The 21,664-nt window shown below is 39.3% G+C and overlaps 1 protein-coding gene across 1 annotated transcript; it reads left to right on the forward strand.

The window, feature by feature from the left end:
- Positions 1-8,118: 8,118 nt before the first annotated feature.
- Positions 8,119-13,216, forward strand: LOC112009719 (zinc finger CCCH domain-containing protein 49). The gene is made up of 4 exons (XM_024042041.2): positions 8,119-8,471; positions 9,519-9,788; positions 10,970-11,193; positions 12,101-13,216. Exons 1-4 carry the CDS (start codon positions 8,367-8,369, stop codon positions 13,035-13,037), a joined length of 1,536 nt encoding a protein of 511 aa, XP_023897809.1. The 5' UTR covers positions 8,119-8,366; the 3' UTR covers positions 13,038-13,216.
- The last annotated feature ends 8,448 nt before the right edge of the window (positions 13,217-21,664 follow it).

Raw genomic sequence — 21,664 nt, forward strand, 5'->3', positions numbered from 1 at the left:
TCTCCCTCCACCCTGGCTAAGGATTCAATCTCAGGCTTGTGTCGTATGGCAGCCACCAAACATTGCCTAGCCGAGGATTGATCTCCACGGATCTCACAAACGCGCCCTTCGGAAGGATATTTGACTTTCTGATGCAGAGTGGAGGAAACAGCCCCTAGTGTATGTAACTACGGCCTGGCTACAATCGTCGTATAAGGGGAATAGACATCTACCACAATGAAGTCCACCTCAACTACTTCTGAGCCAGTCTGTACAGGCAGCCGTATCTGTCCTTTCGGAGTAACCATCCTTCCCTCGAAGCTGACCAGGGGAAAACAGTATGGAGTTAAGTCATCAAGCGTGAGGTTCAGCCCCTTGAAGAGGTCAGGATACATGATCTCCGCCGCGCTGCCCTGGTCCACCATCACCCTCTTCACATCATATCCCCCGATCCTTAGTGTGACTACCAAAGCGTCGTCGTGAGGCTGAATGGTCCCAGCTTTATCTTCGTCCGAGAAGCCTAAAACGGGCGGGGCAGCCTGTCTAGAGCTCCTCGGATCTCGGCCAATATCCCCTACTGGCAGCCGAGCTACTGACATAACCTTGGTCGGACAAGACCCTGTTCTTCCTGGCACTACAAAATGACGTTAATAGTACCTAATGGGGGTTTCGTACAATCTCTCTTTTCGGACTCAAAATTCGCTTGACTTCCTCAGCCACTGGAATGGTGCAAAAGATGCCTCAACCTGCCTTCACGGACCAGCTGGTCCAAATGATCCCATAAACTTTTGCAGTCTTCAGTGGCATGCCCATGGTCTTGGTGGTATTGACAATAGAGATTGTGATTGCGTCTCTCAAGGTTTCCTACCATTTTACTCGGTTACCTAAAGAATGACTCGTTCTTGATCTTTTCCAGGACTTGATGAACGAGCTCTTTGAACACTGTATTGACTGCTTGAGCATTTGTTGAGCCTGACTGCCCAGTGAAATCTCTCCTTGGCTTACTGTTGTTATAACGATCCGACCTGAAGTCCTTCTTGTCTTGGGGGGTAACTTTATCCTTACCCTTCCCTTGTTGCTGATCTTCTTCAACCCTTTTGTATTTCTCAATACGGTCCATAAGCTGATGCATGTTAGTGACAGGCTTGCCGGACAAGGATGTTCTTAAACCATGATCAGTGGGGAGACCCAGCTTAAACGTCTCTAAGGCCATTGCATCAAAGTTGCCCTCCATATCATTAAACATCTCCCAATATCTATCCGAATACGCCTTAAGTGACTCGCCCTCACGCATGCTTAAGGATAGCAGAGAAGACAAGGGCCTGGCCACCCTTCGGCATGTGACGAAACGTGAACCAAAAGCTTGAGTAAGCTCTTGATAAGAATTGATGGAGTCTGCTTTCAGGTTATCAAACCACCTCATGGCCACAAGTCCAAGACTAGAAGGGAATACCTTGCACATCAGAGTTTCATCTTTGGAGTAGACAGCCATCTTTTGGTTAAAATGGCTCTTATGTTCCACAAGGTCAGTTTTACCATTGTAAATAGTAAAGGTTGGCTGATTAAAACGCCGAAGAAGCTTCGCTCCTTCAATCCTGCGCGTAAAAGGTGACTTGGAGATTTGATTCAAAGCCTTGCACATGGCATCATTGCCCACCCCTCCAGGTGGTGGCCCTTGAGGTTGCTTCTTACGAGGGTGCTCATCCTCATATGAAAAAGATTCGCTGATTCGAGTTCGAGACCTCTGCTCATAGGTGATGTCTTGTCCGTCATCCGAGTCGTCATCAGAGTGCGAGGCAGCACGTTTTCTTTTCGCATGACGCAACTCCCTTCTTAACCTTTCAATCTCTATTTGCATCCTGTTTTTCTCTGCATGAGAAACATGACTTCCGCCACGAGGTTGAGTTCGTTCAGTGTGTGTAGTATGCACACTGCCTTCACGGTCTTGCCTCCGCTCCAAATTGAGAAAATGATCAATATGTTGGGACGCCCCAGACTCTGCCGGTTGTTGCCCTGGTTCAGCCATGATCAACTGCTGCTACTTCCCTTTACACTCAAGCTCTTCCCACAGACGGCACCAATTGTAGGGTTAGGATTTGTGGCCCAAGTCCAAAACAATAAATTTGTAGAGTATGGGTTAAAGAGCTAGGTTAAGTATTGGATTGACAACAATGAATCACAACTTTCAAACATAAGCCAACATGAATTTACACGTAAAACTTGAAAATCTGAAGAGCTATACTATTGTTTATCTGATGAACAAAGGTCTTCGGGTTACAGTCAAGTTCTCTCTTTCTTTTTTTTTGTTCTTCTTTTCTCTCCCTCTTTTCGTTAGGAGTCTCCTTCCTTTATATAGCCACCATTCTCCTCATCTCCATCGTCCACTTGTTCCTCATCCACGAGTTTGCTTGAGTACATGTCACGTCAAGTATCTTCTTTTAGCTCTGTGTGAGTGGCGGTAGGTTAGGATGCACTGTTCAGGGTCTTCTCCACATAAATGCGGCTAGAAAAGTTGCTGCAGAGTATTAAATATAGTGGTAGCAGCTTTCCCCTTAGATATTTCTCCATCCTTATAGTTTCCCAGCATACTCAGAGCTTATCTTGATCAGGTGGAGCCCTTGGAATGTCATTTTGGCCTTTCACACACTCAATTGATTTATAATATTTGCATCAGAGGATTACAACCTTTTCGGACAGGAGATATCCTCTTCGGATTGTAATAATTCTTTCTTCTGAGGGTCCCACTTCCAGATGGGCCCTGCCTTTTCCATCTCCTTCTTTTCGGTCGCAAAATAGCTCTCCTATGGGCTTTCGGCCATTATGTTGGGCTGGACCATTTTCCCCCCACAGGTAATATGTGGGATATAATAGGTGTGGGGCCTGTTACCTAAAAAAGGTATAGTAGCCCTCAGAATTGGGCTCAGGGCCCAAAGGCCCGATCCGAGAACACGCAGTTGTCCGAGGACATCCTAAAGAAGTTTTATTCACGTCAAATAGGTGATATGAAAGGTATAAACAGGTGTTATATACAGTGGTATAGCACACGTCCGAGGACGCCAAAGTCCGAGGTGAAGGTAACCTTCGTACTGATTGAAAGATTTTGCCAGGTTGTAGCTGAATTGGAAGTTGGATATAGCTTAAAGAGGCGTCGGAGAAGGTAGAAAATATCTTCTAAAGTCTATCACCTCCTCATTAAATGCTGTCCATCGAACACTCTGACCGCATTAATGTGGAGGTGATACCTGAATAGTAACTAAGCAGCTTTATGACCACTAAGCTGAAAGTTCCGGTAGGGACTAGATGGGACAGAAAGGAGCTCCCAGGATAAGAACTACACGTGTACAAAGGAAACAAAAAAAGAAACGAAGTATATAATGTAGAAACGAAGAAAAGAGAAGGGACTGCTGAGCAGAAAAGAAAAAGGAAAAAGAGAGAGAGAAGAACAGACCAATTGAAAGAGGGCCGAGGAGAGTTTTTCCTCATAGAGCGAATCAATAGTATCCCTTATTACTTGATGAGCAGAACCCTTCCTGAAAAACAGTACTAGTTCTTGAGCCCATACTCTATAAATTTATTGTTTGGGCTTATTGGGCTGAAAACCCAACACTCAATTCAAATTGGGTCCTTACAATAGGTAACATTTGTGAGAAGGCCCAAGGCAATTTATGAGCTTGTGTATGGAGTATTTGTGAAGGCCCAATGACATAGAGAATATTTGGGTAATATATATGAGAATATTTATGTGGGTTTAGAATAATGTGTGGGCTCATGTGGGTATTTTTGTGAGTGAGCTAATAAAATCAAGGCCACAAAATTTGTACCTCAACAGTGAGTAAATATTGTCTTTAGTAAATAGGTTATAAGAAATGAAAAAATATTTTGTATCAAATAATATCACGTCATCCGTATCAAAATTCAATAAACAAGAAACACGTGTGCAAAAATAACCACCCACTAACAGATGTCTTTCAATTATTANCGTATAAGGGGAATAGACATCTACCACAATGAAGTCCACCTCAACTACTTCTGAGCCAGTCTGTACAGGCAGCCGTATCTGTCCTTTCGGAGTAACCATCCTTCCCTCGAAGCTGACCAGGGGAAAACAGTATGGAGTTAAGTCATCAAGCGTGAGGTTCAGCCCCTTGAAGAGGTCAGGATACATGATCTCCGCCGCGCTGCCCTGGTCCACCATCACCCTCTTCACATCATATCCCCCGATCCTTAGTGTGACTACCAAAGCGTCGTCGTGAGGCTGAATGGTCCCAGCTTTATCTTCGTCCGAGAAGCCTAAAACGGGCGGGGCAGCCTGTCTAGAGCTCCTCGGATCTCGGCCAATATCCCCTACTGGCAGCCGAGCTACTGACATAACCTTGGTCGGACAAGACCCTGTTCTTCCTGGCACTACAAAATGACGTTAATAGTACCTAATGGGGGTTTCGTACAATCTCTCTTTTCGGACTCAAAATTCGCTTGACTTCCTCAGCCACTGGAATGGTGCAAAAGATGCCTCAACCTGCCTTCACGGACCAGCTGGTCCAAATGATCCCATAAACTTTTGCAGTCTTCAGTGGCATGCCCATGGTCTTGGTGGTATTGACAATAGAGATTGTGATTGCGTCTCTCAAGGTTTCCTACCATTTTACTCGGTTACCTAAAGAATGACTCGTTCTTGATCTTTTCCAGGACTTGATGAACGAGCTCTTTGAACACTGTATTGACTGCTTGAGCATTTGTTGAGCCTGACTGCCCAGTGAAATCTCTCCTTGGCTTACTGTTGTTATAACGATCCGACCTGAAGTCCTTCTTGTCTTGGGGGGTAACTTTATCCTTACCCTTCCCTTGTTGCTGATCTTCTTCAACCCTTTTGTATTTCTCAATACGGTCCATAAGCTGATGCATGTTAGTGACAGGCTTGCCGGACAAGGATGTTCTTAAACCATGATCAGTGGGGAGACCCAGCTTAAACGTCTCTAAGGCCATTGCATCAAAGTTGCCCTCCATATCATTAAACATCTCCCAATATCTATCCGAATACGCCTTAAGTGACTCGCCCTCACGCATGCTTAAGGATAGCAGAGAAGACAAGGGCCTGGCCACCCTTCGGCATGTGACGAAACGTGAACCAAAAGCTTGAGTAAGCTCTTGATAAGAATTGATGGAGTCTGCTTTCAGGTTATCAAACCACCTCATGGCCACAAGTCCAAGACTAGAAGGGAATACCTTGCACATCAGAGTTTCATCTTTGGAGTAGACAGCCATCTTTTGGTTAAAATGGCTCTTATGTTCCACAAGGTCAGTTTTACCATTGTAAATAGTAAAGGTTGGCTGATTAAAACGCCGAAGAAGCTTCGCTCCTTCAATCCTGCGCGTAAAAGGTGACTTGGAGATTTGATTCAAAGCCTTGCACATGGCATCATTGCCCACCCCTCCAGGTGGTGGCCCTTGAGGTTGCTTCTTACGAGGGTGCTCATCCTCATATGAAAAAGATTCGCTGATTCGAGTTCGAGACCTCTGCTCATAGGTGATGTCTTGTCCGTCATCCGAGTCGTCATCAGAGTGCGAGGCAGCACGTTTTCTTTTCGCATGACGCAACTCCCTTCTTAACCTTTCAATCTCTATTTGCATCCTGTTTTTCTCTGCATGAGAAACATGACTTCCGCCACGAGGTTGAGTTCGTTCAGTGTGTGTAGTATGCACACTGCCTTCACGGTCTTGCCTCCGCTCCAAATTGAGAAAATGATCAATATGTTGGGACGCCCCAGACTCTGCCGGTTGTTGCCCTGGTTCAGCCATGATCAACTGCTGCTACTTCCCTTTACACTCAAGCTCTTCCCACAGACGGCACCAATTGTAGGGTTAGGATTTGTGGCCCAAGTCCAAAACAATAAATTTGTAGAGTATGGGTTAAAGAGCTAGGTTAAGTATTGGATTGACAACAATGAATCACAACTTTCAAACATAAGCCAACATGAATTTACACGTAAAACTTGAAAATCTGAAGAGCTATACTATTGTTTATCTGATGAACAAAGGTCTTCGGGTTACAGTCAAGTTCTCTCTTTCTTTTTTTTTGTTCTTCTTTTCTCTCCCTCTTTTCGTTAGGAGTCTCCTTCCTTTATATAGCCACCATTCTCCTCATCTCCATCGTCCACTTGTTCCTCATCCACGAGTTTGCTTGAGTACATGTCACGTCAAGTATCTTCTTTTAGCTCTGTGTGAGTGGCGGTAGGTTAGGATGCACTGTTCAGGGTCTTCTCCACATAAATGCGGCTAGAAAAGTTGCTGCAGAGTATTAAATATAGTGGTAGCAGCTTTCCCCTTAGATATTTCTCCATCCTTATAGTTTCCCAGCATACTCAGAGCTTATCTTGATCAGGTGGAGCCCTTGGAATGTCATTTTGGCCTTTCACACACTCAATTGATTTATAATATTTGCATCAGAGGATTACAACCTTTTCGGACAGGAGATATCCTCTTCGGATTGTAATAATTCTTTCTTCTGAGGGTCCCACTTCCAGATGGGCCCTGCCTTTTCCATCTCCTTCTTTTCGGTCGCAAAATAGCTCTCCTATGGGCTTTCGGCCATTATGTTGGGCTGGACCATTTTCCCCCCACAGGTAATATGTGGGATATAATAGGTGTGGGGCCTGTTACCTAAAAAAGGTATAGTAGCCCTCAGAATTGGGCTCAGGGCCCAAAGGCCCGATCCGAGAACACGCAGTTGTCCGAGGACATCCTAAAGAAGTTTTATTCACGTCAAATAGGTGATATGAAAGGTATAAACAGGTGTTATATACAGTGGTATAGCACACGTCCGAGGACGCCAAAGTCCGAGGTGAAGGTAACCTTCGTACTGATTGAAAGATTTTGCCAGGTTGTAGCTGAATTGGAAGTTGGATATAGCTTAAAGAGGCGTCGGAGAAGGTAGAAAATATCTTCTAAAGTCTATCACCTCCTCATTAAATGCTGTCCATCGAACACTCTGACCGCATTAATGTGGAGGTGATACCTGAATAGTAACTAAGCAGCTTTATGACCACTAAGCTGAAAGTTCCGGTAGGGACTAGATGGGACAGAAAGGAGCTCCCAGGATAAGAACTACACGTGTACAAAGGAAACAAAAAAAGAAACGAAGTATATAATGTAGAAACGAAGAAAAGAGAAGGGACTGCTGAGCAGAAAAGAAAAAGGAAAAAGAGAGAGAGAAGAACAGACCAATTGAAAGAGGGCCGAGGAGAGTTTTTCCTCATAGAGCGAATCAATAGTATCCCTTATTACTTGATGAGCAGAACCCTTCCTGAAAAACAGTACTAGTTCTTGAGCCCATACTCTATAAATTTATTGTTTGGGCTTATTGGGCTGAAAACCCAACACTCAATTCAAATTGGGTCCTTACAATAGGTAACATTTGTGAGAAGGCCCAAGGCAATTTATGAGCTTGTGTATGGAGTATTTGTGAAGGCCCAATGACATAGAGAATATTTGGGTAATATATATGAGAATATTTATGTGGGTTTAGAATAATGTGTGGGCTCATGTGGGTATTTTTGTGAGTGAGCTAATAAAATCAAGGCCACAAAATTTGTACCTCAACAGTGAGTAAATATTGTCTTTAGTAAATAGGTTATAAGAAATGAAAAAATATTTTGTATCAAATAATATCACGTCATCCGTATCAAAATTCAATAAACAAGAAACACGTGTGCAAAAATAACCACCCACTAACAGATGTCTTTCAATTATTAATGGGTTAGTTATTTTTTGCTGACATGTCTTACACTTATTGAATTTTGATACCGCTAACATGATATCATTTTATACCAAATACTTTCTCCTAAGAAATTATCATACTAAATAGATAGCCATATGTAAAATAATTATTCTAAATTTAAATACATAATTTGATAGTACTTCAAAGAATAATTCTATCTTAAATTTCCTCACTCAAGGGGCAGCACATGCCCTTGCATGTGCAACCCTTACTTTTTTTTTTTGATAGGATGTGCAACCCTTACTAGTATAGAGTAAAACTATATAAATAGTTTGGTTTATTTAGTACCCTGTTTCTCAAACAAAAAAAAAAGTACCCTGTTTACCTTGGTCATTAAATTGTTTCACTTATATTCTGGAAGTATTATAAAAAAATGAAAGATGGAAAGTTAAGGAAATAGCAACAATAATTGGCGACTAGGCATATAGCCGAGAGTACACAAACAAAGCCAAACCCATATTCTCTTGCAGCAAGCATCTGGCATCGACGCCCGCCCTTGATACTTGGGAAATAGCACAGGCCAGAGGAGGAGGCTACAGTGACCCAATCCAAAGTCGGCGAAGACCTCTATATATAGAGCTTAATCCTAGGGCACAACAGAGCCGAGCCAAACATGGCGCATAGAATGCTCAGAGATCTGGAGGCCGATGGCTGGGAACGCTCCGACTTCCCCATCATCTGCGAGTCTTGCCTCGGTGACAATCCCTATGTTCGCATGGTATGCTTCTTCTTCAATCTCTTTTCACCTTTTCTTTCTTTGCCACTACAATTTCAATTTCTGCGAAACCCTAAATCCCTTGTTCCCAATAGCGCAACTTCCCGCTTATCTTGTCATATGTTGTGTTATTGTTGTTATTAGTTTGGCTTAGCAATGGCTTCTATGTATAAAATTGTTGTGAAATTTCAAATATATTTTTTTATTTGAAACAGTAGCTTAATGAGAATGGTTTTTTTGGGGCTGTCAAGGCTAGTAGAATTTGATGTGGTAAATTGACGGATGATGGGTCCCGAAGAGAGCACGGGTTTGTTTGGAGTTGAAATAGTTGCAGAGTGTTTTGTATGTGAAGTTTTATGTATGTTTGTAGCTAATAGTAGTGGTGTGTCTCCATTTTCAGATTGGTCTGGAAAGTGTATTACAACCTAATCTAAATTCAGTGTTGTTTTATAATGCAATCGGCCAATTGGGATTTGGCCAATAAGCTCTAGCTCAATTGGAATTTCCTCCCATTGCAAGTGTTAAGTGGAAGGTAAGGTTATGGGTTCAAGACCCACGGGTGTGTGTAATTTATCCCAAAAAAAAAAAAAATGCAATCATGATTAGGTCCCTTGGAAAAGTAGTGATGGGTTAAAGGGGTTTCTTAATAGTTTTTTTGGTCTTTTTATAAAAATTTTAAGCGGCTTTAGCAATTTCTTCCAGTGGAAACATGGATCAGATTGTCATCTTACCATCTATATGTTTCTTTGCTCAATTACACTTTGTAAGTCTATTGTAGAACTGGTTGATAATTCATGTTCTCTATATCGCTAATTCCTGTGTCATTTATTTTCTTGAGAAATTAAATGCAATATAGGAGGGCAGATTGTCAAGAAAGAGGTATGCAAAAAATACAGTATGACTGTATGATAAACTTTACTTATTTTTTGGGTAGTGATACATGTATTTTTCATATTAATGCCAGTGCAGTTTCAAATTTCAATTTTCTTTTCCTAGTAATGGTCAATTTCAACTATTGTTAAGTATTGGTACCCATGTATTTGAATGCAGACAAAAGCTGACTTTGATAAGGAATGCAAGATTTGTACACGGCCGTTTACAGTTTTCAGGTGGAGGCCTGGTCGTGATGCCAGATTTAAAAAAACTGAAATTTGCCAGACATGCAGTAAGTTGAAAAATGTTTGCCAAGTTTGCCTTTTGGATCTTGAATACGGTTTGCCGGTACAGGTTCGAGACACTGCTCTGTCAATCAATTCCAATGATGCCATTCCCAAGAGTGATGTGAATAGGGAGTATTTTGCCGAGGAGCATGACCGTAGGGTATGTTTTTTTTTTTTTTTTGCCCAAGATTACATGGCCAAAAAATGCTGAATTATGGAGTAGCATAGTGGTCGGTGATTGGAAATAATGTTAATTTATTTAATTACTATTACAACTTCATTTGCATCTGTAAGCCTACAAGAATATGCTGATGAATTTCTAATTTTATTTGGCTTTGTAATGCTGCAATTGTTTTTGCATTTGCATGGTGAACAATTACATTTGTTGATGGATGAATATAGAGAAAATTGCTTTAACACTCAGAGCAAGTCAAGCTCCATGGAGCTTCTCCAAATTATTTCCTATGTAGTTGGGCAATAAAGATACCAATGTTTCCTGCTTTGGAGGTGTTTGAGTTTTTTTTCTTTTTTGGTTCTACATGGTTGATTGGGTCATGCACAATATCAATGAAAGAAAATGTTAGATAAAAATAGCATGTGCTTTTTTAATGCATATCCTCAGTATATCTTCAAATTTATGCCATGATGCTATTAATAGCCAGTTTCCATGTGTCCAGTAGATCCCGTGATTTCGTTGACCTTCTCTTGCTATAGCACTTCCAATGTGGTTACTGAGTGTTGTTCGTCTAGCTAGTGCCTTGGTGTGTTATCTACCTCCATGACCTAGTTCTTTTGTCTGACTAACCAGAGTAGAATAACCGTAAACTTCCATTCCTATCTAATTTTGCAAATTTCCTTCCAGTACTCTTCTCACAGCTCTTTGGTCACTGAATTCTGATTTATTTGCCTCTGGCTCATTATTTCCTCTATGGCAGTCGTGAAAAAACCCCTCTTCAGCAATCATTAATATATAACTAATCTGGCAAGAAATCATAAGTAACTGCTGAAAGAAAATTTAGGTTTGAAAAACATTATACCTGTTGTAGGACTGCAATATTCTGGAGTTGAATAATTGTTTATTATAAAAAAGTTAAGGTTTAGCCTTTTGTTTCTTTTGACAAGGCCCAAGACTAAGTGTAAGGTTACTACTCTCTCTCCTCTTTGCGTTTTTGATTGAATGCAAGAGCTTTGGGAAATTCTAGTTCTCATGAGAGATGCATAAGTGATGGTTTAGTTTTGCTGTTTAATTTGCATTTTTTAGTTTTTGGCTTAGATGGCAATGGTTACATCTTCTCCATTCTGTGATTCTTTTGTGCTTATTTAAGTCTTTACTTTATGCAGGCTAGAGCTGGTTTAGATTATGAATCGTCATATGGAAAGGTTCGCGCAAATGACACCATTATGAAGCTTCAAAGAACAACGCCTTATTACAAAAGAAATAGAGCGCATGTCTGCAGTTTCTACATAAGGGGTGAATGCACAAGAGGTGCTGAGTGCCCTTACAGACATGAGATGCCCATAACTGGGGAGTTGTCACAGCAGAATATCAAAGATCGTTATTATGGGTATGTCCAGTGGTTGATGATTTCTCCATTTTTGAGTAAAATGAGGCATATTTAAGCTGATATCTCTCTCTCTGTGGCTTGCTTGCTCTGTATGGTTTGATTTTAAAATGTCATGGGTGTGAATGCTAAGCTTTTATTAAATGTGATGGAGATTAGCATTATGCCCATTCATTTTGGGATCATGTGGGTAACTCATACACTTGCATTAGTTGGTCAATTGTCATTATTCTAATATTCTTTGCATGGAAGTTCTAGATAATGGCATGGTCATGTATCCATGACATATATTGTTTGCAGTTTGTCTCTCCTACCATAGGCTAGGAGTTTATTTGCTGAAAACTCTACCTTCTGTCAGTTAGGATGAAAGAGCTTGGTCTTACTTGATTTTGCTATGTCCCGCTAAGGGGGCTGGATGGTGTTACTACTAGACCTAAGGCCATTCTTGACTTAAAGAGGGAGCTCATATTGGGATTGGTAGAGGTGACTAGTTGCTTAGTTTCATTGAATTAGAGGGTTAAAATAGTATTTACAAGGCAATGTTAAAAGTCTCCCCCTGCCCCTTCTCGTGTGTGCGCGTTTGTTTTTTGCCAAGTCTGTTTGGTCATCCATGTTTTTGTTTGGTAATAGTCTTTACATCTCTGAGCATGTTTTGATTTTCAATGACTCAAATCAACCTTCGTGCTTTGTACTCTATTCCCTGTTCTTCCCAGTGCCAAAAACCTGCAACAAATCACTTGCATGGTTGCACAAATGCCTCCACTTGCATGCTTACAGATATGTGCATCTGTGCACCTGAGCATGTGATGCATAACTTTAAGAGATTTTAATGTTTGTCTTTGATTTAATATTCTAAAATATATGCATTCTAACTTACTCAAATAAATAAATAAAATTCTAAAATATGCAGAGTGAACGATCCGGTTGCAATGAAGCTACTCAACAAGGCAGGAGAGATGCCTTCTTTGGAACCTCCTGAGGATGAGAGCATTAGAACCCTCTACGTTGGTGGGCTTAATGAAAGGGTCACAGAGCAGGACCTGAGGGATAACTTCTATGCCCATGGTGAAATTGAATCCATAAGGATGGTGCCCCTACGAGCTTGTGCTTTTGTAACCTACACAACCAGAGAAGGTGCAGAGAAGGCTGCAGAAGAGCTCTCCAACAAACTGGTCATAAAGGGTCTGAGGCTGAAGCTGATGTGGGGTAGACCTCAAGCACCAAAACCAGAGTCAGAGGGCTCAGATGAAGCAAGGCAGCAACCAGCAGTGGCTCATAGCGGGATGTTGCCTCGGGCAGTTATATCCCAGCAGCAGAGCCAATTACAGCCACCTGGCACTCTAGACCAAAACCAACCTATGCATTATTTCAATATTCCACCTCCACCTCAGCAGGAGAGAGCTTTTTATCCGTCAATGGATCCTCAAAGAATGGGTGCCGTTATTCCATCACATGAGGGGGCTTCCACTGGGCCCACAGGGTCAGGTGAGAACAAATCTGGTCCTGAGAAGCAGCAGCAAGGCCATCATTATCCCTATCAAGGTATGCCACCACCACATGGGCAATATCATCAGCAGTTCTATCCTCCATATGGATATATGCCGCCAATGCCACCTTATCAGCAATACCCTCCACCATATCATTCAGCAATACCCACTTCGCAGCCTCCACCAATGAACCAGCCTTATCAGCATTCAGCACCACCGGGGTCTGGTACACACCCAGGATCTGCACCATCAGGATCTGCCACTCACCCAGGGTCTACATCAGGATCTGCACCACCAGTGACCACCCTGGCAGGGTCTGGACCGTCAGGATCCTCAACTCCCGGGTCATCTCAGCAGTGAAACGTTTTTTCGCTTGTATTTTCTTTTTAACTTTTGGTTATAAGTAATGCACTTCTCATGAAGTTGACTAAACTGGCTTGCATCTTGGATTCAAAGATGCTTCTACTTTAAAGCATTCAAGAGTTGTATTTTATATCTCATGATATGTGCATTTTAATTATTGGCTCCTTTTTGGGCTTTTTCTTGGGCCTTAAATCTTGTTTAGGATAAATGGTGTCCTAGTGAGCTTGATCCAAAGCAGTTAGATTTCATTTATTTATTTTTCATCTAATTACAATTTTGGTCTCTTGTTTGGTTTGTTCTTATCAAACTTCTGTACGAGTATTTTACTGGCAATTGATATTTTTACTTTTTGATGCATGTTAACCACCAAACTCTTCACTAAAATTAAGTAATTAATTCATTTATACTTCAACAATATTACAATTTTTAAAATAATAAATGTACATGTAAGTCATTTTGATAAAATGGGAGAGGTAAAATTTGGTTACAAAATTAGTTGTAGCCCCATAACTTCACTTAATATCTTTTTATTAGAAGTGAATTTTGACAAATTCATAATTGAATTACAGAATCTTCTTATATTATCAATACTTGCAAAATTTATAGAATCCTTTAGTAGTTGCTCTTTCCAATGGGTTAAGACCATGCTGCTCACATAGCTGCCAAACTCTCTCTAACCTCTCTTACTCCTTCATGTTTCAATAATTATAGTCTACCTATGCTTTAGTTAATGTTTGTAAGGTAGACTGTTGTTCTTAGTCTCTCTTGAATAAAATTGAAATTTTATAAAATAAAATAAAAATGTTATCAATCAATTGTTTAAATTGCAAGTTTTTGTAGTCTAAAATTCGACATAAAAAATAAGTTTATGAGTCATATACTAAATAGCATTTAATTTACACAAAATTTGACATATGTGTCTTAAGAGCATAAAGAACATGTAATTTAATGGTTATATTTTCAAAATACATAAAAATGTTAATTTTTTCAAAAATTAATATGTAGCTTTAGGTTACAACCAAGTTTGTAGCCAAACTTTGTCTAAGTGAGAGAAAGGGTTTGGAATCTACACTATGTTTGAAAGTTTGGAGGGAGATGAGAGTAGAGGCCTAGAGGGTAAGGAGGGGAAAAAGAGGAGAGTAAATGAGAATGAAGGAGAATGGTTATCCATTCACTTTGTATGAATGTTCTAAAATTTAATAGGAGAAAGGGGATTAGATATCCTCCCATTTGTTTGTAAATTTTAAAATTAAGTAGAGAGGAGAGGTTTTAGAAAAAAAAAAAAAAGTAGAGAGGAGAGGTGAGGGAAGGTGAACTTCATATAAATTGAAAATTATGATATTTAAAAAAGAAAAGAAAAAGTAAGATGAAGCATTTCATAAACACAACATTTATAATAATAAGCTATTATTAGTCCTCTTTATTTTTAAAGAACAAAGTTTGGCTTAAAACATGTTTGAAGTTATCTTGCTCCAACCCATGATGTGACGATTAGATTTTTTTTAAATAATACAGATAAATGTTCTTATATTGCTGTTGAGGACTGTTTTTTCGGCCCACGTGGCATTACTTTATTGGCAACCCATGCCACGTCAACATATTATTGGTTCTTTGGGTAAATTTCTTTAAAGCCCAAAATAAACTCATATCTCATTTAACTAGATAGATTGGGCTCATATGGCTCACGAGATCCTTACTTCAAGAGGCGGATTCATGATCCACATTTCCTACTCATCAGTTGGGATCATAACCCCACAACATCATCAACATCAATATATGGATCGGGCTTAAGTAATGAATCAAAACTCACGGCCCATATTACCTCTCTTACACTTATGGTAAGCGGCTTCTTCAACAAGAGCCCATATTTACACAAAATGACAACAAAACCTGAGGTACGTCATCTTATCTTTGACTTATGATCCAAACTCATAAATTTCTTTAGGGAAACTTTGGGAATCGTGGTTTGGAGGGCCAAAAGATATGTTTAGTAAAGTTCCAGCGATTTAAAGTTGATAAAAGAGACATGTTACTTGGCGTGTCTTCTCTAACTCCCTAAACTCTGACGAGTCCGTGTGTAGCGGGTAACATATGGTAAGCATCTCTTATCACATAGCACTTTAGATGATAAAATTCCCCATTGCTCTTTTCCTAATGCTTAATATTCATCATGTGACAAATATTCAATATCCCCAGCTATCTGACTGTTGGGAAAATAGCTGTTCATTCAATCTCCAGCTGTTGTTATACAAATTTAGAAACTTCGTTATATCATTCTACATAAACTACATTACTTCTTTCAGCTAAAATCTAACTCAAACACATGGCCTAATCTGATTGGCTATCTTTTATCTCTCTCTATACAAAATATTCATGATATCTCAAATACCTAGCTGTTGTCTACCACAATCAGACCATATATTTCTTTGCCAGCTACTAGAGCAGGGCATTAAATACTTTTCTTGCTCACCAAGATTAAGTCACAACCCAATGAGACCTTGACTAAATCTCTAAAATTTCTTTAACTTTCAACCAATCCTTCTATTACTTGCTAGAAATGTTTTGTAATAAAACCTTGGACCAAAAATACAAACACCCGAAAAGAGAAGCATTTCCAGCTGAACCCCAGTAGTGTATTCAGCACTTGAAACCTGGCTGGAAGTGATATCATTAGCCATTTAATGTTGAAATCCTAGCAGCGAGCTGCTATACCCAAAATAGCAAGATACCCTTTAAAGAGATCTTACCATTTTTAGCCAAATCCATAAAGTAAATGCTGAATGTCCTCTCCAGCAGTCTGAAATGACCTATTTGACCTCATTGGTTTTTGCCCAAAGCAAACAGCTGTTTCATGATAGCTGTCACAGCTTTTCCTGACAGCTGGGACAGCTTTTTCATAATAGTTGTCACAACTTTTCCTGACAGTTAGGACAGCCTTTTTAGAATAGCTGTAATAGCTGACCCAGTAGCCTGACTCAGTAGGGGTGTTCAAAAAATCGACGAACCGAACAAATCGACCGAACTGTTGCCAAATTTTCAGTTCGGTTCGGTTTCAGTTTCATTTTTTTGAAACCGAAATTTTTGATTTTTGTTTCGGTGGTGGATTTTTTCACCCAAGACTGAACCAAATTGACCATATATATATATTTATGTAACATTAATACATAACTGATCAGTGGCCTTAATGGTATACACCTTATGTTTGAGCTTGTTGATCCCAGGTTCGAGCCTTCATGCAGGACATGTGTATTTCTTGCTATTTAATTTTTTAAAACCCTAGTAGTAGCATAAATATGGAAATACCCTTGTTCTTTTCTTCCCTTTTCTTTCTTCAGCCGCCCCTTTCCCCATTTTTTTCTCTCAATTTTTTTTTGTCTCTCTTTCCCTTTCTCGCTTCAATTTTTTCTCTCTACCCTACGGTCCTTCCCCAATTTTCTCTCTGGTCTCTGCCCTTCTTAGTCCAGCCGCCTCATTCTTTTCTTTTCTTTTCGTTCGCTGAGTCCCATGGACCATGGCATGCTTTTCTCTTCTCTCTAAGTCACATGTCTCTGTTCTTTCTTTAATTCAGATTGAAAAATCACTACAGAGACATTGGGGTAGGCTTAAGCATGGTGGTAGGCTCCTGCTATGGTACAACAACGGTAAAGTTCTGTCTGGACCCTTTTGCTAATTCAAAATATTTTCAATTTTTTGTTGGAATCTGTATGTAATACTATAAATTGTTGAACAAATATTGTTGGAAAATTTTCTTTCTCCATCATTCTGATTTGTTCAACAACTCTCTCTCTCTCTCTCTCTCTCTCTCTCTCTCTCTCTCTCTCTCTCTCTCTCTCTCTCTCTATTGCTCTATTACTTTGTTTTTTATATGTGATTAAATTTAGGGTTTTGAAAATCTCAATAAACCTCTCTTTGGAAAACCGAAAACAGACCAAAACAGACTGAAATCGATATTCACTGAAACCGATGGTTTTCCAACCATTTCGGTCGGTTTCGATTAAGAATTTCACAAACCTAAATATTCGGTTTCGGTTGGCCATACCTATACAAACCGACCGAAACTGAACCGAGCACACCACTAAGCCTGACCATTACTGATTTTTTCACTTTTGGCTAAAACCAAAACCAATTAAAGTAACTATCTTTTTCTTGCCAAAATACTTTCTTTTTCTGTTTTTCTTTCCCCAGCAGCTCTTATCCAAAACAGCAAGAATACCTTAAAGTTAAACATACAATTTTTGGCCAAATCTTAAGATGGATTCTTTGGAGATTTATTGCTATTTGGGACAGATATTCATTACTAAAATACCCCCTTAAACTTAGCTCTAAAGGAGACCCTTCATAAACACCTCAAAGAGACACCAATGGAGAAGAAGAACTCTCTCAAAAACTTCTCTCTCCCTCTAATAATCTTCTTAAGCTCTCAATGAAGTATTGAGCTTCTGGGTTTTTTAGTTCCCAAATTAAAAACTAAACTCTCTAGCCCTTAGCTTATAAATGCCTTTCATAAGCCTTCATACATCCTCCAATAGAAAATCCCAGCAGCTTTGCTAAACACACTACAATTCTATTACTCTTTTATACTCATTATCTCACTCTCCATATTCTGAAAATACATATATCTTGCTGCCCATATCTCTAAACATCTCTTTCTTCACTTCTCCTACACAATCTCATACACACTTACTACACCATTACATATAATACACTATTACATATAACACACCATAACTCTTTTAAGCTCCACTCCCATACTCTCTCACTCTGAAATTCTACTATTTTTTTGGCCATAAACACATCTCAATACTCTTTTACACCTATCTTACTGCTCCTATCTCCAAATACCTAAACACATCTCTATACTCTTCTCTTACAAAATCTTTCCTCTTGAAAATCAATCTCTACAACTTCTTCAGCAGTTATAATCTCATATTCTTATTATCTTTAACCTTCATGTCTCTCATACTTCCATATATCATACATATTACAAATACTATATCCCATAAAATATCTATATCTTTTACTATCTCCACACTTCTCAAGAGATATCAAACACTCATACTAAAAGCTCTTCTCGTGAAAGGTATGAACTTCTATCACTAAAGCCTTTCTCCTAGAAGGCACCAAGAGCTCATATCAAAGTCCTTCTCTTAGAAGGCACAACTATTTCTTATATAAAGCCCATCTCTTAGAAGGCATAACTATTTCTTACAGAGAGCCTTTCTCTTAGAAGACACAAATACTCTATACAAAAGTCCTTCTCATGGAAGATAACACTACTCATAACTTCACAACAACTAAAAGAGTATTGTTAAGGGAAAAACTTATTTAAGTGCATAATAAGAGGGGCAAGTTTAACCAGCCCTTACACATAGTTGGGCATACTCTCTCTCCCTTCAGATGCACCCTTTTTTCCCCTTCAATCTTGAAGTTATCATGGCAAACTACCTCTCTATCGCTGGCATTCTGCTGAAATCCTATCAGCTCACTGATGCTATATAGTTGGGCTGCAAACTATCAGAGATAAGTGACTTTGCTTCCTTATCTTTAAATTTACATCGCTGAATACATGATTACTTCACGTTTAAATACATATTATTTTATTCCAACTACTATTACAACTATTAACCAAGACTTAAACTCATTTAAATGCATGATAAGAGGGGCAAGCTTAACTAGCCAATACCGCTGGCATCCTGCTGGAATCCTATTAGTTTACTGATACTACACAGTTGGAGCTATAAACCATACAAAGATAAGTGACTTTGCTTCCATATCTTTAAATTTACATCATTGAATACATGATTACTTTACCTCTATATAAATACTACTTTATTTTAACTGTTATTACAACTACTAATCAAAGTTATCATATTAAATGCATATTATATATTTATTCGACCATTATTGTGATTCTTAGACTTTGGTTTTAATGGCTTTGTAGGCTTAAAAGTACGCCGGTAGACGTTGGACCACGTGGCCCAATGTTGAGTTCTGGAGGCAACTCCCCAAAAAGAACCCGGGCTTGGTAAGGTCATCCTCCTAACAGACCACATATGGCTGAGCAATCGAAAAAGGCCCCCGAACAATTGACACGTCAGAATAGATAATTTTAAACATATTTAGTATGAAAATTTGCTATTTTGAAATGGATAAGGTGATTGAACATTTGCTAGTTGATATGTTCATAATATTTTTATAGCAAATCCTAGTGACAAATTGTTACTAATTCTAGTATGAGTCTTTTCAACTCATTAACGAGTAAGTTTTATAGTTTCTCTGTTGCTAAAAAAGTAGGGTTTCCTCTTCTCTTAGGTAGTAGAATTATTTGTCCCTTTTATTAAAGGAGATTTTGTTCTCTTAAAGCAACAAGATTTCCTTTCAAGCTTGTAGATTTTTTCTTTCGGGGTTGGGGAAACAGTTTTTTATTCTTTCTCTTTTAATAGGATTTAGCAAACGTTTGGAGTAATCTTTCTCTTACCGAGAAGGAAAACACTGGTTTCAAATTATAACAAGACCAACATTCATGAGAGTTCATCATTGTAGCAAAGTTCCTAACAACCTGTTTTTTGAGCATGGAAGCAATGGCAAGGACTTTCAAACAACTTTGGCATTCAACAAACGGGAAGATTCGTAACCAGGGTGACCATCGAGTCCTTTTTGTCTTTGACAACTCCAACGACATAGATAGAATTCTTCAAAACCAGCAATGAAGTTTTGACAAACATTTGGTAGTGCTGCAAAGGCATGAGAATGATTGTCCAATAGGCAGTTTAGTTTTTAATAAAACTCTCTATTGGGTACAAGTCCAATGATATTCCTATTAAATATATAAGTAAGAAGGTGGCTGAGGAGATATGTGATACAATATGAGAAGTGCACAAGTTACTGGTGCAATAGATGAAGAGTGTGGAAATTTTATCCGAGTAAGAGTTACAGTCGATATTTCATTACCACTATGTTAAGGTAGAGTTATAATGATGGAGAACGGAGGAAAGAATTGGGTTTCTTTTAGATATGAGAGGCTGCCTAATCTTTGTTATTGGTGTGGCTGATTGAACTACAATGACAAAAATTGCATGATATGGATTGAAAGCGAGGGAATTGTGTCAACTGTGAAACAACAATTTGGTTCTTACTTGAGGGCTTCCCCCTACTCCTCAACTGGTAAGAATGTTATTTTTGTCCTTAGATGCTACGAGAATTTTTGGTTTTGTTTCAAGGAGAAAGTAGTGGATACGACAACTCCTCCAGGGGAGGTGGTGGTCAGAACTGAAGGCATCCAAGCAGGTATTTTTCAGCCAAATATGGAAACTGAGGATTCTGGGGGATACATTGAAATTGGAGAATTTTCAAATTCAAAAAAATCTTGCTGCTACTTTTGATGAGGAGACAATCATGGACATACCTTTAAGAGCATCCAAATCAACTTCGAATTCTCCTCCTCCATTTATTTTGGTCAAGGCTATTAATGACGAATTATTCCTTTCCAATCTATCCGATATTGACCAAGATATCAAGAAATTTGATAAGGAACCTTATGTGAAACTGTTGGAAAATATGGCTAAAATAAACAAGTTTTGATTCAACAATACAAACCTTAAAAATTAGCAATGACAAAAATAAATAGATAGATTAGAAAGATCTTACAAACTATAGAATCACGCAAATGCGTTGTCTTTAAAGGTTGATTCGTGCCACCTGGAGTAGAACTCGGTGTGAATGGCTCTCTTTGCCGAACAACCCCCCAAGATTAGACTATAGTAATTTCTTCAAGTTGATCACACACTCAAGCAAGAAGAACTAGGAACAACCTTACTCTTGCCTTTCCTTTCCTTAAAAACTAAAGTTGAAACTGTGCAGCAAAACAGAGCAAAGACAGAGATCATATGCGGCTAGATAAGAGGAAGAAAAAATGTTATATGAATAGTGTGTGTCGTAGGGTTTATATGCTAACTAAAAGGAAGATAAGTGGGCTGACTAAAGGACAAGTCCTCAATGGCTACTGTGCAAATTTTATGCCTAACGGGCTGTTCATTAAATGCCCAACGGGCTACTCAGAAGCTCACCAACGGATATAACAAAATCAAATCAAAATTTGGGCTAAAAGAAAGTAAGGGAAAAGGTGAGGCCCAAGAATGATGTAACAAACCCAAACCCAAGCCCAAGCCAACACCTAACCCATTGTGATCCAACTTACCACCTAAGATGTGCAAAGCCTTATAATCTCATAACAAGATTCATTCCTAACAAATGTGAGACACAAACATACATTGAGTGTTTGAAACACACACATACTCCAACAATCCCCCACATGTTACAAACGCTAAACTAGGAAAGGCAATAAACTCAAGAAGACATGCATCAATATGGTACCCTAAGGTTTTAACCATACTTAGAGTAAATAAGTAGGAACTACTAGACAATTGTAGAGTTAGACTCTTTTAACCAAGCTATTAGATAAGCAAACTTACTAGCCATATACCTTTTTTTACCAAGGTTGTTCCATAAGCAGGTTGGCAGGCCATGCGCCATTAGGTTTTATGAGAGCTCTAGAGACTTACCCAAGTCTCATAGGAAGTGGCACAACTTCCACTCCCACATAGGTGGCATCCATTAAGAGTGTG

The sequence above is a fragment of the Quercus suber genome, unplaced genomic scaffold, assembly GCF_002906115.3.
Source record: "Quercus suber isolate HL8 unplaced genomic scaffold, Cork oak 2.0 scaffold_8, whole genome shotgun sequence".
Classification (NCBI taxonomy): domain Eukaryota; kingdom Viridiplantae; phylum Streptophyta; class Magnoliopsida; order Fagales; family Fagaceae; genus Quercus; species Quercus suber.